The 13,785-nt window shown below is 50.2% G+C and overlaps 1 protein-coding gene and 1 long non-coding RNA gene across 11 annotated transcripts in view; one reads left to right on the top strand and one right to left on the bottom strand.

Moving 5' to 3' along the window:
- The window catches only part of LOC117030136 (uncharacterized), a 32,944-nt gene that overhangs the window by 15,240 nt on the left and 3,919 nt on the right, over positions 1 to 13,785 (top strand). The window lies entirely within an intron of this gene.
- The window catches only part of SLCO2B1 (solute carrier organic anion transporter family member 2B1), a 48,764-nt gene continuing 43,294 nt past the window's right edge, over positions 8,316 to 13,785 (bottom strand). For 8 of the 10 annotated variants that reach the window (XM_033119904.1, XM_033119906.1, XM_033119902.1 and 5 more), the window contains 4 exons: positions 13,238 to 13,401; positions 11,767 to 11,831; positions 11,335 to 11,455; positions 10,071 to 10,245 (listed from right to left, as the gene is read on the bottom strand). In XM_033119904.1, the coding sequence (XP_032975795.1) occupies positions 10,071 to 10,245; positions 11,335 to 11,455; positions 11,767 to 11,831; positions 13,238 to 13,401 (525 nt within the window). Of the gene's footprint in view, positions 10,246 to 11,334; positions 11,456 to 11,766; positions 11,832 to 13,237; positions 13,402 to 13,785 lie in introns of all 10 variants that reach the window. The other 2 variants (XM_033119899.1, XM_033119901.1) reach the window with 1 other exon arrangement.

Genomic DNA, 13,785 nt, shown 5'->3' with positions numbered 1-13,785 from the left:
ACCTCCATTCCCCAGGAAGAAACATGTGGATCTTCCAAGTGTTCTGGCCCTGTTTTACTGATTCATGCCTGGGTGGGGGCTGGGCAGGCAGTATTTAAGAGCAAGTATTCCCAGCCTTACGGAGTTAATTATGTTCATCAGGAAGAGAGAAGAGAACAGAACAAGGCGCTCTGGTTATCTACGGGTCTTTAATCAAATTGAGAAACGAGGAAATCCATCACCCAGAGGCTAAGGGATTTGGAGAGCTTGGCTTCCGCTGGCTCCAGAGTCCTGTAATGGGTTGGGCGCTGTCCAAGGTGCTGACATCTTCACTTACTGCTCCGAGTTGCTGGGAGGAGCTGGGAGGGGCCCACTGGGCAGAGAGATGGCAGCTTTTAGGAGATGGCCCAGGACAGAACAAGAAAGGGTCTGGACACGTTGGAGAGAAGCTTGAGTTCCTACTCTGCCTCCGGAATCATCCCTTTTCCATTTATTTGTCTATCTGCTTTAGGGAAAAGATCCCTTCTGATAGCCAGAGTCCTGGGCTGGGAATGAATGAATAAAAAAGAGAGGAGAAAGCCCTAGACCCTTTGCTCTCAAGGAGACAGCCCCCAGTATGAGGAGGGAAGCCCAGCCCTTGGCCTTAGGGACTTCCTCGTTTTAAGGGGAGCTGTAGCTTCTGCTTTTATAAAATCCTCAGTGCAATGGCAGAAACACAAACTTGCCTTTGACAATTTATTAATCTGGTGGAGGAACATCATTCTATCTTTAACTCTAACTCAAGTATGATATAAGAGAGTCATGGGTCATGTCTATATGGAGTCTCCAGTGTGATGGGGAAGACATGGTCTTCCTCTGGAAAACTCTCAGTCTGGTTGCAGAGACATGCTCTTGATTTAGAAGGAAACCTCAATTATAATCAGGGATACAGGATGGACAGATAAATTAAAATGTTCACAATAACCAACCAAAGAGCTCAGATCTTCACACATGTAAGTGAGGATATCAATGCTAGATATCAATCAAGGAAGTATTCCTGGAAGAGGTGAGTTAGAGTTGAGCTTAAACAAAAGCAAGGGACTTGGGTCCCTAGATCTTAGGCCCCCTGAGAATCATGACTATGTCTTCTCCTCTTATATCCCCTTTGTAATAAGCACAAGCCTGGCTCTTGTGACACAGAGAAGGCTCTTGTTTAATGAACAATCACCAGCAGATAGAGAGTGAATGTATCTATCTGGTGAGTGGGAAGACAGCAGAGTGGAGTTGGGGTACGGATCAGGGAAGGGTGGGTTGGAATGGAGAGCCTGAGGCTGGTGTGGGGGGATGGCAGTGGAGTGATAAGAGGGATAAGGGAGTAGCCCTATGTGTTTGCAGGCCACTGAAGCACGGCATTTAGAGCGACTTCCTCATGTTTCTGGAGCTGGTGAGAGACACTTTATTGAATCTTAGATTGTTAAAGCTAGAGACTATTAAATTACAAAATCATAGACTGCTCAGCTTCTAGAGCCACACAATCATGGAAAATTAGAGTCTTAAAATCATAACATCTTAGCAGGGCAGAATCACAGTGTGTTGAAATTATAGAACTGTAGAATATTAGAGCCAAAGAGCCAAAAATTCATATTAGAGAATCTTAAAATGCAAGAATTTCAGTGTCAAGGGGGAGAAGAAACGATCATTTATCAATTCGAACTATTTGTATCAGTTAAAGTGCTGGGAGTATTCTAGTATATTATCCCGTTTAATTCCTACCACAAATTTTAAGCCATTCGGTCCCATCCCTAGTCAATGCGGTACTTTTGACAAAGGTTTACCAAACACAGGCTTCCATAAGCTTCTTGACAGGGGAGTCATTACCTCTGTGCATGATTCTACCCCTGCTGAACAGCAGCTGGAGAGTTCTACCTTATATAAGCTGCACTCTATCTCGTTGTAGTGTCCCCCACTGGTCCAGTTCATGTCCTATGAGCTCCACTGAGTAAATCTGACCTCCCACTCACACGACAGCCTTTCAGATGGCTAAAGACAGTCCTTATTTCTTTCTTCTCTAGCATAATCTGGTTTGCTCATCATGTAGCTAGACATGGGATTGCAAATCAAAGAATCTTTGAGATGGAAAGGCTGTTAGAGGTCATGCTGTCCAGAGACTTTCTTCTATCACCAGGCAGTATAGCATTATGTTCAGAAGCCTTGGTTTTAGAGAGAGATGAGCCTGAACTCAGAATCCAGAGATATAACACTAAATGGCTGTGTAACCTTGGGCAAATTACCTAATATCTCTGGGCCTTAGTCTCTTTATCCCTAAAACAAAGAGAGTAAAAATATTGGCATAGCAGACTTGATGTGAGGATTGGATGAGATAATGGAAGGGATGATCTTAACAAAGTGTTTGGCACATAGTAAGCAGTCAATAAGTATTAGCTATAATTATTAGAGGCCAGAGCAGCAGGGACTTGCTCAAGATCACAGAGCAACTCAGAAGCAGAGCTGGGGTTAGACCAAGGACTCCTGCCTCCAACCCGAGGGCCCTTTCCTGTTCTGCATTTCCACACTCTCTTCCTCAGGAAAAGGTGATAACCCCAAAGGGAACTACCCTATTTTGCTCACTGAATCAGTTAGAATGCAAGTAAGAGAAAACCTAGTTTAAAGTGGCTTAAACCTTTTGTTTCTTTAACAAGGAGGCTAGAGAAAGGTGGAGCCAGGGTTGGTCTAGTGATTCAACCAGGTCCCTGATGACCCATACTTTTCCCATTCTAAGGCTGAGGGAGACTCCCTTATGGTCACAGAATGGCTCATGTGGCACCAATGTTCTCCCATGTCCAAGCACCAATGTCCTCCTAAGCAGGAAGAAAGGGCATGGGAACAAATAGGGTCTCCTCCTCTCATGCCTCTCTCTTATCCAGGAGAGGAGCTTTCTAAGTAGACCATCTCCATTATTTCATTGACCAAAATGGGGTCCCATGTCTACTCTTAGACCATTCACTGGCAAAGGAGAAGGCATTGCATAAATGCCTCTATTATCCCTGTTGCTAGTACAATGAAGAAGAGGGGATTTGCTGTGGGAAGGCATATTCATCTTTTGTCTCCTCTCCTTTTCACCTCTTCCAGGGAGCCTTCCCTGATTTCCACCCCTTTGTCCAGCACACCTTCTTCTATCATGTAATTCAGCATTGCCCAATTCAAGTCATAGTCTACTTTGCCAAGTTCTCTCATCTTTTCATGTCCAAATCTTGTCTTCCCAGCCAGTCTGTGAACATTGGGAGAATCATAGCAGCTACTAATGAATAAGTACCTACTGAGTGGCAGGCAGTGTTTTGGGCACTTGTGGAAGCCATCTTCCAATGGCTCCCAGTGATCCACACCTCCTGGTATCTACACCCTTTTGTACTCCCCTCCCACACATTTTACCAGGGTTAGTCTGTGTGACCAGTGGAATATGGCAAAAGTTATAGTATGCCACTTCCAAGATATGTGGCTTCCATCTGGGTAGCACACGTTCTCTTTCTTGGATCATTCATTCTAGGGGAAGTTCAGCAACATGTCCTGAGCAGCCGTGTGGACAGTCTTGCATAGAAAGAAACCGAAACCTCTGACTTACCGCCAGCAAAGAATGGAGGCCTGACAACAACCAGAATGTGAGCCCGGAAGTGGATCATTCTGCCACCGTTGAGCTTTCTGATGACTGTAGCCCTGAATGACGCTTGACTGCAACCTCATGAGAAATCCTGAAGTAGAATCCCCTAGTTAATACACTTCTGGGTTCTTTTTTGTTGTTCTTTTTTTCTCTTCCCCCAACCCCCACTCTGGTTCAAGCCGCTGTTTCTCAGTCTAGTTGTGCAGGACGCAACTCCCTGGCCCACGCTGATAGTATGAGCTTTGCTCTCCCCCGGCTGAGGCAGTTGGTTGGCCACACACAGCAGCTCACGGCAGCTCTATTCAGCTGCTCCTGGCAGCACATGGTAGCCCAGGGCAGCACAGAGCAGCCCATGGCAGCACACAGCGGCCCGTGGCAGCCCACGCCCACCTCCAGCTGCTCACGGCAGCTCAGCTCCAGGGAGAGCTGTTGTTCACAGTCTTAGTTGTAGAAGGTGCAGCTCACTGGCCCATGTGGGAATCGAACCGGCGACCTCGGTGTTAGGCTCAACCACCTGAACCACCGGGCCGGCCCCACTTCTGGGTTCTTCATCCTCAGAAACTGTGAGATAATAAATACTTGTCTTAAGCTGCTAAATTCTGGGGTAATTTGTTACTCAGCAGTAGATAACTACTGTAGTGCCACAATATCACACAACCACCCTGACAGGTGGAGCTTGTTTCTCACAGTTTTCAGATGAGACAACCAAGGCTGAGACTTCCCATACCTGGGAAGTGGCCACCCTGGGATTTGCTCCATGTCTATTGCATGCTAAAGCGGAGGGGACCTGGTTCCATTTTCTCAGCTGGAATGTCTCCAGCTCTACGGTGAAGGTTGAGGAACTGGGAACAGCAGCAGGCAGTCTCTTTCTCTGAGGTGTTTTCTCTCCATTTTTTGTTTTCATTCCAATCATGTTTGTTAGCAGCTACAACATCTTGTCTGTATGTGATTCAGGAACAAGTAGATTTATTAGAAAAAGCATCAGAGCTTTAACAGGGTTATACCTGGGCTCTTGAGTGATCTTGGACAAGCTCCTGCAATTTTCTAGGACTCAGTTTCTTTATCCACTATCTGGGGATAATAATCCCCGTTCCACATTCCTCACCAGGAAACCATGAGCATAAGTGTGAAGGGACTTCGTAAAATGTAAAGTGTTGTCATCCCGGAAAGGTTTGCTTTGAAGTAAGAGGTGCGCGCCTACTGCTGCCGGGAGGTAGCCCCACACAGCCACCTTTGTTCAAGTGGCCAGTGATCCCTCTCCTCCCTCACTTGAGTCTAGGTTCAGGAGACAGAGAATACTGAGAGAAATTGATGGTCCCAACCCACTTCTTCAACTTCATCCCTCGCCACGACCTCTCTCTTATGCCACACTGCAGCCCTACTGAACTAGTGGAAATTTCCCAAGCCTGCCAGGAGCTTTCTGTACGCTGGGCCTTTATCTGTGCAGTTTCTTCTCCCTGGACACCGTTCCCAACTTCTCCACCTGGTGCGTTCCTACTCATCTTTCAAGACTCAGCTTAGATGTCCCCACTTCTAGGATGCCTCTCAGACCTGCTGCAAGACCTCCTACTCCTCTTAATTAGTGCACCAGTCTCCTGACGGCTGGGCCTCCAGCTGCTCTTTTCCACTCAAAGCCCCCATGGTGCAGCCACCGGCCTTTCTAAAACACAAATCATGTCACTCCCTGCTTAAAATAACCAGCCAATGGAATAATGCATCAATCAATGCTTCAAGAGCTCCTCCTTGCCCTCAGGAAGACATCCAAAGCTTTCAGCTGGAACTCCAGGCTTGGGCCCCACTGGTGTCGCCAGCCTCAGCTCTCCTTTCTGTCCCCCAGCCCTGCACACGGGGTATACCCCAGCCATGTCGCTCTCATTCCATAGCTCAGACATGCCTCATTCTCTTATGCCTTCCTTTCTGCTCGTCCCGTTTTCCATGTCCATGCCCACCTTCTCCACCTGGGGATTTCCTGCCTAATCTGGAGCGCCAGCTTTGATTTAACCTCTTCCAGGAAGCTTTCCCTGGTGGCCCCGAGAAGGGTCTGGGGCTTCTTCTTCCCTTTCTTTTCCTATATGAGTACTCAGGCTTTTGTTACTGTTTTTCAGCTTGCCTGCATACACTGGGAGTTTCCCGAATTTGACACATGGCTGTGTCCCCAGCAGGGCAGCACAGGTACTTGGAGCAGCCAAGTAGGATTTGTTGGCTGGTTGAATGAATGAATGAATGAATGATGAATGAATCCATCCTTGAACTGTCATTTCTTGGCCAGCCCCAGACTGCTGTTTTCCAGGGTAAGCCCATTTTATAGCAAAAGGAAGAGACGGCTCTGGAAGGGAGAAAATCAATAAAAATGTAAATCTGGTTGAGAAAAGCTGTCCCAGGTTGGCTGTGGGGAGAGATAAGACTGGAATGGCTGAGCCCTGGCTGACAGTGGAAGAAAGATTAGGGACGAGCTGAGCTGTAGCCAGGGCAGGGCAAAGGGACTGTCTCCCCTCTGTCCTCATGGTGCCTCTTCCCTCTGTCTTCTCCACCTTCTTCTCCTCCTGTGCTCCGTGCACTCCTTACATTCTCTCAGGGACCAGGGAAGGAAAAGGAAACGTACAGATTACCAGGTACATGCACTACCTGTGAGCTAGTATGTAATCATCATTTGGTCTTCACAACTTTTGGGAGACAGGAGATAGGAATGATCGACCTCAATTTCCAGGTGAAGAAACTGAGATGCAGATCAGGGAAGTCACTTGTTCAGTGTCACACCACAAGTGAGTGAGTGGCAGAGTGATATGAACTCCAATCCTTCTAAAACTCTGCTCTTTTCACTTCACTCCCCTGGAAGTCGAGAGCCAGCCTTCAGGTGGCCCCCCGGCTTGTGAAATCACATGCACAGTTGCGCATATGTTTGTGTGCATTTTTTATGAAAAGTCTATATTTTTTATCCGATCCCATAAGGTGGTTACCCACCCCCCTTTGCCTACACCGTGCTGCCTCCACGGGGAGGGGGATGGTCTTTGAGCCAGGCCTAGAAGATTGGGTAGGACTTCATAAAGTGGGAGGCAGTGGGGTGTGGATGGAGTACACCAGCTGGGTAGAGAAGACACACATAGGGGCATGTTGGGGGGCGGGGAATCATTCAACACGTCCAAAGAATGCCGAGGGTGCTGTGCGTTCTTACTCTTCATTTGTGCTCCAAGCATGGCTCCTGGCTCCTGGTTCCCAGCTCCTATGGGGCATCTGCCTGCCCTGCAACTTCCCAGCACAGGCCTACAGACCAAAGGAACCCTCTGGGCTAGGCATCAGGATGTCTGTTCTGGTTTCAGTTATGTACTCTGCTGCATTTTCCCACCAGTAGAATTGGAAGGGAGATTTCACGCCTTTTCCTCCCAGCTCCCAGGGTGGTGCACTTGCTTGTGGCTTTCCATTGCCCAGAGGCCATATTGGAGAAGAGGACTGTTCCCTCCATCTCCAAGAACCACCCCAGCACTTACCTGCTCCACCCCTGGCTCTCGGCCTCACGTCTCTCTCGCGATGACTCCTGGAGTCTCCGTGCCCTGACCAGCCTCACAGGTTTTAAGCACAAGGACCCTTCTTCTCCCTCAAATCTCAGCTCAACCCAGAGGCAGATTCAGCGTGAAGCTGATGCTGCTTGAGCATCTCAGGGCCTCTCCCCGGGCTCAGGGAGGCGCCTCCACAACGTGTTCATGTTGTCGGGTTCTTGAGAAATTTGCAAAGGGACAATATTTTAACCACAATCAGTTAATATTGCTAGTTCTTTCTCTCCTTCTCTTGTGTCCCAGCTTCCCTCTGTGTGAGGTGGTTGGAGGGCCCACGGGCATTTCTGGGTAAGGCTAAGGGGCAGTTGAGATGAGAATCAATTTAATTTGGGTTCATTGGGATATATTTATGCGATTCTCAGTCACCTCTGAGTAGAGATATAAATCATTGCTAGCTACCTCTATGTAGAGAATGGCTTCTCGGAATCTGCCTAACCACTGTCCAACTCACTCGGCACTGTGATGTCAAGGTGTCATATCCAGACGTCATCTCATGACATGAATGTGTTTTATGCAATCTGGCCCTGGAATTATATGCACAATAAATAGAGGAGAAATGGGAGAAATGGGTTTAAAATGTACAGAAACAGAAACTAGTGTGTGGGAAGTCCTTCCAATCATCAGGGTAAAAAAAAAAAAGTATTTTAGAGGTATGCACAGCAGTTAGTAAAAATACTGTGCTATTTTTCTAAATTGTGTGATGTAGTTGTTTTGACTTCTTTTCTCATTCTAGGTAAAGACTCATGTTCTTACCTCATTTTATGTTCTTTTTCTTAAAGAAGACTCCCCAAATTGTATGAGTTTCCGTTCCCACACAACCTGAATCTAACCCTGTTGCCACCATTTATTTTCTATGTGATCTTAGGCAAGTTACTTATCCTTTAGGAACTGTTTCCTCTTTGGTAAAATGTAAACAGACAGGTGAGGACTCAGAAAACCTCATGCTCTTATTCCATTTCTGAATCCATTACTAGAGGAAGCAGCCCAGCCAAACAAAATTGGACCAGAATATACAGATAGGGGAAGATGTCGTATACAAGAAATAATGGTGAGCAATGAATCCAGTAAAACTTAAATCTAAATAATTGGAAATAATGTGGTTGTTGCAAACTAATGCAGTTTGTAAGAAAGGATTTTTGTAACAGAAGAGATATTATGCAAGAACAAATTTAATAATAAGCTATATCTATAATTCCAGATTATTTCTGCAAAACCTGGTAAACAGGAGGGAAGGAAAAGGAATAGAAACATACAAACAGCCTCATCTTATTGGAGGAGACTTTGAAATTCTTGGCAATGATAAATACAGGCTCAGATATTTATGAAACATTTAAAGGTATCAGCAGGTAGAATAAAATGGGAATTAGAACTTCTGTACTTCCCTCTTCTTTCATGTGAGATAGCCTCAAAGCCTGCTGCTGGGAGCTGTTCAGAGGCCCACAGCCACGTGTGTCCCCTGCCCTCCCCGCAGCTTCTCCCTGGCCCCCAGCACAGGGCTGGACATAGGGCTTGGGAAACTTCTATGGATGGCTTCTGTCTCCTGCCTCTGGAGCAGCAGATCCCAGCCAGGTCGGGTAGGCGGGAGCAGATCAGGAAACTCTCTCACCTTCCAGGGTGATAACCAGGCCTGGCCATAAAATCAGACAAGGTCTGACAGAGACAAGGTCCAGTTTGTTCAGACCCAAACATTCCACAGACCCACTCGTTACAGAGTTGGGCGTTACTGTTCTCAGCACTGTAGGCCTGGGCAGTACAATGAGCAGGTCCTTACACCAACCGAGGCATCACAGAGAACCAGACGATACCCCCCAAAACTTGAGTGTCACAGAACCAGACATTCTCTACATAGTCCCAGGTGACACAGATTCAAGCACCTGGGAGGAAATGGTAAAATTAGGATTCTAGTTACAAAAGTCGCAGTGACTTTGATAGGGGACCCTGGTCAAATGTGCGAAATCTTGGCAATGCATAGATACCTGTGTGTGCTGGGTATGTGTGATCTTTGAAGATGGAAAATGCTCAAGTGGGGGGCCTGGGTCTCCCTCTCCACCAGAGCACCTAAGGCAGAGACTAGATCTTATCCAGACTGTGGCGCCCTGAGGGCAAGGGTTGGGACTTGCTGAGTCCAGAGAGTGAGTCTCCCCTCTCAGCTAAGACCCCCTGGGGCCCTCACACCAGGTTTCCTGAAGGCCCTACGCAGCTTGGACGTCCTGAGTGTGAGGCCACCTGCCTCGGTAGTGGGTCTCCCCTTGGAGTCCAGGGCTCTGCCTCCAGGGGGCGCCAAATGGACACTTCTTGACAGAGGCTGTCCTGGTCCTGCCTCCAGGCTGAGGGTTTGGGGAGGACACATGAGTCCATCCTGACTGCACAGTTGGTCACAGCTGGAAGGGGCTTGAAAACTACTAAGTCCATTTCCACCTGACACAGATGGTGGCTAAGGCTCAGAGAGGGTGCTCCAGGTGAGTGGCAGAGCAGGGTTAGGGTCTGATGTGCAGGGCAGCATGGCCTACTATAGTCCACTTCTCTACCCTAGGGCCCTGGGGAGAGATGTGCAGTCCCTCCCACCCAAGAAAGCCTAGTTTCAGGTCAGCCTGTATGGCTTGGGGAGAAAGAAGTAGGACCCTCTTGCTTCAGAAGTGGCCAACAAAAAATATTTTTAAAAATAAAAATGATATATATATATTTTAAAAAGTGGCCAACACAGCAACCCACTAAGTAACTCCCTGGTTCAGATGAGCAAACAAAGACACAGAGAGGGTAAGTGACTTGCCTGAAGTCACACAGCAAGTTAGTGTAGGTGTCAGAATTGGAAAACATGGCTCCTGACAACCAATCTCAGGGAAAGGGCCCAGAGGAGGTACTCGCTGTAGCTGCCTCTCTTGGGAAGGGTGGGGCCCTAGGAGAGCTCACACTCTGGATTCTTCAGGCTTCTTCTCTGGCTGCGACACTAACAGCTGCTGCTGGAGGCCAGAGCAGGTCGCTTTGGTCCCCTCCTCTTTGTCCTGCTGCCTTAGGATAGCCAAAATCAAGGCAAAGCAGGCCAGGGAGCCCATCTTGAAGAAGAGCTGGAGACCAATAAACCTGGGAAAGAGCAAGGGACCCGTGAGCGCAGGACCTCGCCATCCAGGGCTTGGATGTCCTTGGGCTGGGGTCTGAATGGGGTCAGCAACCATCAGCCATTGTGCCCTTGAAGCATTGAGGCCTTGGGAGGAGGAGGGGCCTCCAGCCCCAGGGCCGTGGACTCCAGCACCATAGCCTTGGCTGGGGAGATGAGGGAGCCCCTGGAGTTGACCCCTGTGGGGGCCCTTCCCTGGAAGAGGGCGAGAGCTGTACAGGAGGAGCCCTGGGTTGGGAGCAGAAGCTTAGGCATTCTCCCTGCTCTGGCCCTGACTGCCTTGTGGCCTGCGCCAGCCCTGCCTCTGCCTAGGTCTCTCGAAGGGCTCAGGGGCCTGAGAATCTCAACTTTGGATTGCCCCACCCACCAAAAGCAAAAGAGGATTCCTTCTCCTTCATTTGTCTAACTCACCATGTCTCTCCTTTGACTTTCCATCTCCTACAAAGTCTCTGGACAGCTCTAGCCCACAGGAACCCTGCTCTCCCCAGAGTTGGAGGTGATCAGCTTCGTGCCCCCAAGCTGCTAGCAAGTCCCCCCACTCGCCCCCACCCCATCCTAGAGCCAGCAGACTCTCTGCCTTCAGGTTCCTATGAGCTTCCCATTGTACAGATGAAAAGACTGATCTCACGATAAAGGTGACAGAGCTGAGCCTGGATCCCAGGCCTCCAGTGTTCTAGATAAGGCCTTCTTCCTACCCCACCCCAATTTCTCGTTTCTCTCACAACCAGGCTTCTCCCGATTCTCCCCACACTCAGCCATGACAAGGCATGTTCCCGCACAAACTATGGTAAGAAAGCTTGGGTTCAAGGACCAGCTTTGCCAGTGATCAGCTGTGTCCTTGGGCCACTTACTTTACCTCTCACTTTTCTCTTCCATAAAGGGGGGGGATAGTGTTTAGCTCACAGGACTGGTGAGCTCAGCACTGGATATAGCACCAGCCAACTAGCAGGTGGATATAAATGGACCTCCCTTCCTGCTGGTATTTGTTTGGGACTCCTGGAATACGTCCAGCCCCCTTCCCACAGTCCCTTGGCAGTTCCCAGCCCAGGTCTCACCGGTTTCGGAGCAGGTCATTGTCATAGTAGCGGCAGACGGCCCGACGCCCACAGCTCCAGGCCCAGTGGACACAGGTGGTGTCAATGGCGCTGCCGTGGATCACAGGGCTGGGCATCCAGGCTGGAGGAGGAAGAGCTCAGGGGACACAGGTCCGGCACTCCTGTACCCCCACCCCTAATCCCTGGCATATATACCCCTCAGGGCTCTGAGCCACGGGGGGCCTCTCGGCCCCTAAGTCTTTGACCCTCGAGCCCACCCCTTACCCTGGTATCACATGCTGCCATCCTCATGGGCTGTCTAGCTGCTTGCACACCCACCTCCAGGTACCTGGGTCGGATCTGTTCCCCCATGGGCCTGTGAACCCCAAGGTCAGCGACTGAGTCTCACTCATCCCTGTGCCCCCCGGGCCCAGCACACAGCAGGTTCTTTACCCAGAACTCTCAGGAGCATGAACTGGATCCCCACGGCCAAAGCCTTGTCTTCTTTCTTCACACCCCTAACAAGTAGGGACATGGGTGACATGAGGATCGAGAGGGTTCCAGCCCTCAAGGGGCTCTCAACATCCCCTTCTTTCCCACCATCCAGCGCTAGCCTTCCCCCAGTCTGAAGCTCCTTGGGTGGTGGGGTGGGGAGTGGTGTGCTCAGGCTGCACAAACCATCCCCCTTCGAACTGCAGCGTCGGGTCCCTATGTCCCAGGCACAGCCACTGACCTCAGAACCCTGTCCTGACCTCCCGGTGTTCCTGGTCTCAGATACCTCCCTTCTCTCCCCATTCATGGCCCCACCAAATTCTCCCCTTCCTCCTACACTTAGCAAAACCTGGAGCTGGGCAGCCAGGCATGCCTTCTAAGTTCCCCAACCACCGTAATGCAGCAGCCCGGGATGCCCTGGCAATCACTGGCTCCTTTCCCGAGTAGTACCAGGGGCTGGCATTTATGGAGCGCTGACTACGGGCTCAGTTATTCTCTACTGCAACCCCCATGGGGTAGGCATAGCATTAGGCCCATTTTACAGACAAGGAGACTGACAGACACTTGGACAGGTGAAGTGACGTGACCAAGATCCTACGGCTGATGGGCGGGATTTCGTGTAGCACATCGACTGCCTTAACGCCTCTTCCGCAGGCCGCCTGCTGGGGCAGCTGATTCCTGTACTTTCTCTCGTGGCCAGCCTGTTTTATGCATCTAGGTGTCTGCTAATGTTTGTAAGGGCCCCCCCCTTCTAATTGTCTAGGAGACAGGGAATAAAATAATCCCGGCATAATGAAAAATTAGAATTATCCTTCTCTGAGGTGCTCTTATTCCAGCCACAACCCCAGGAGGTGCTGACTTTAGCCTCAGGTGACAATGTGTCAGTCGCAGGAGCCCCTGCCCCCCAACAATGGCCAGAAAGATCTTTGACCGAGAGCTGGTGCTCGGCGTGGGCTGGGTCCACAGCAGGCACTTAACCGGTGGCATTCAGAACCTTGGCCACACTGACAGCGCTTGGTTTTCTGGATCACCTCCTGTGGTCCGCCCTTGACAGATGGGGGCAGGTGATGACCCTCACTTCCTCCGCCAGTGATTAGGAGGCCAGGGCAGGGCCCTGGGTGTGGCCTCCCCTCCCTGGGTCAAGGAGGGGCCTGGGCTCTGGGTCCTGGCACCAGTACTATTCCATTTGCTGCCCAACACTTGATACATGACCTGGGGCTAGCTCCTGAGCTGCTCTGAGCCTCAGTTTTCTTATCTGTAACATGGGGACAAAAAGTCTCAGCAGGTTGTCATGAGGATAAAGACAGGAAGTGGGAGCCTGGTCTGTTGTGGGGAGTGGCCTCCTCCTTCCAAGTCCTCCCTCAGGATTCCCGGTCCTGCCTGTGCTTAAGGACCTTAGTATCCACTGGGTCTGGCCCACCCCTGCTTTCACCTTAGGATGAGCATGAAGGACGGCGTGTGGCTGACAGAGGCCATGACCCCGCCCAGGCTGATCAGGAGCATGAAGGGCAGCACCAGGTGACTGCAGGCTGATTCGCAGGAGCCCCCCTGCACGGGGCCTCTTCCTGTCACGCAGCTGCAGTTGGTGTAGAAAACCTGAAGGGAGTGGGGGGAAGAAGAGCCTTCAGGAACCCCCAGGGGCAAGCAGCTGGCCAAGGGCCTAAGGGTCCCGGAAGGCTTGCGAGAGACCCCAGGGCACGAACCAGCTGGGCCAAAGCTGACTGGAGGCTGGGATTTCTGACCCCTTGGCTGAGTCAGGATGACGTGAACAGCCAGACAGCTACCTGGACACAGGCTGTCTGCACACAAATGGGCTGAGCCCACGCTGAAGCCGTGCAGAGAGAGAGAGGGAAGTGGAGAGGAAAGGGAGCGGGGCCTATGAGAGGGCCCCTCCAACACACCACACACACACTCACTCGTACATACACATTCACACACATACACACACACACACACACACTCACACATACACACACCATA

Source organism: Rhinolophus ferrumequinum, chromosome 11 (assembly GCF_004115265.2).
Source record: "Rhinolophus ferrumequinum isolate MPI-CBG mRhiFer1 chromosome 11, mRhiFer1_v1.p, whole genome shotgun sequence".
Classification (NCBI taxonomy): Eukaryota; Metazoa; Chordata; class Mammalia; order Chiroptera; family Rhinolophidae; genus Rhinolophus; species Rhinolophus ferrumequinum.
The sequence above is the reverse complement of the archived record's forward strand: the minus strand, read 5'-3'. Positions and strand labels throughout refer to the sequence as shown.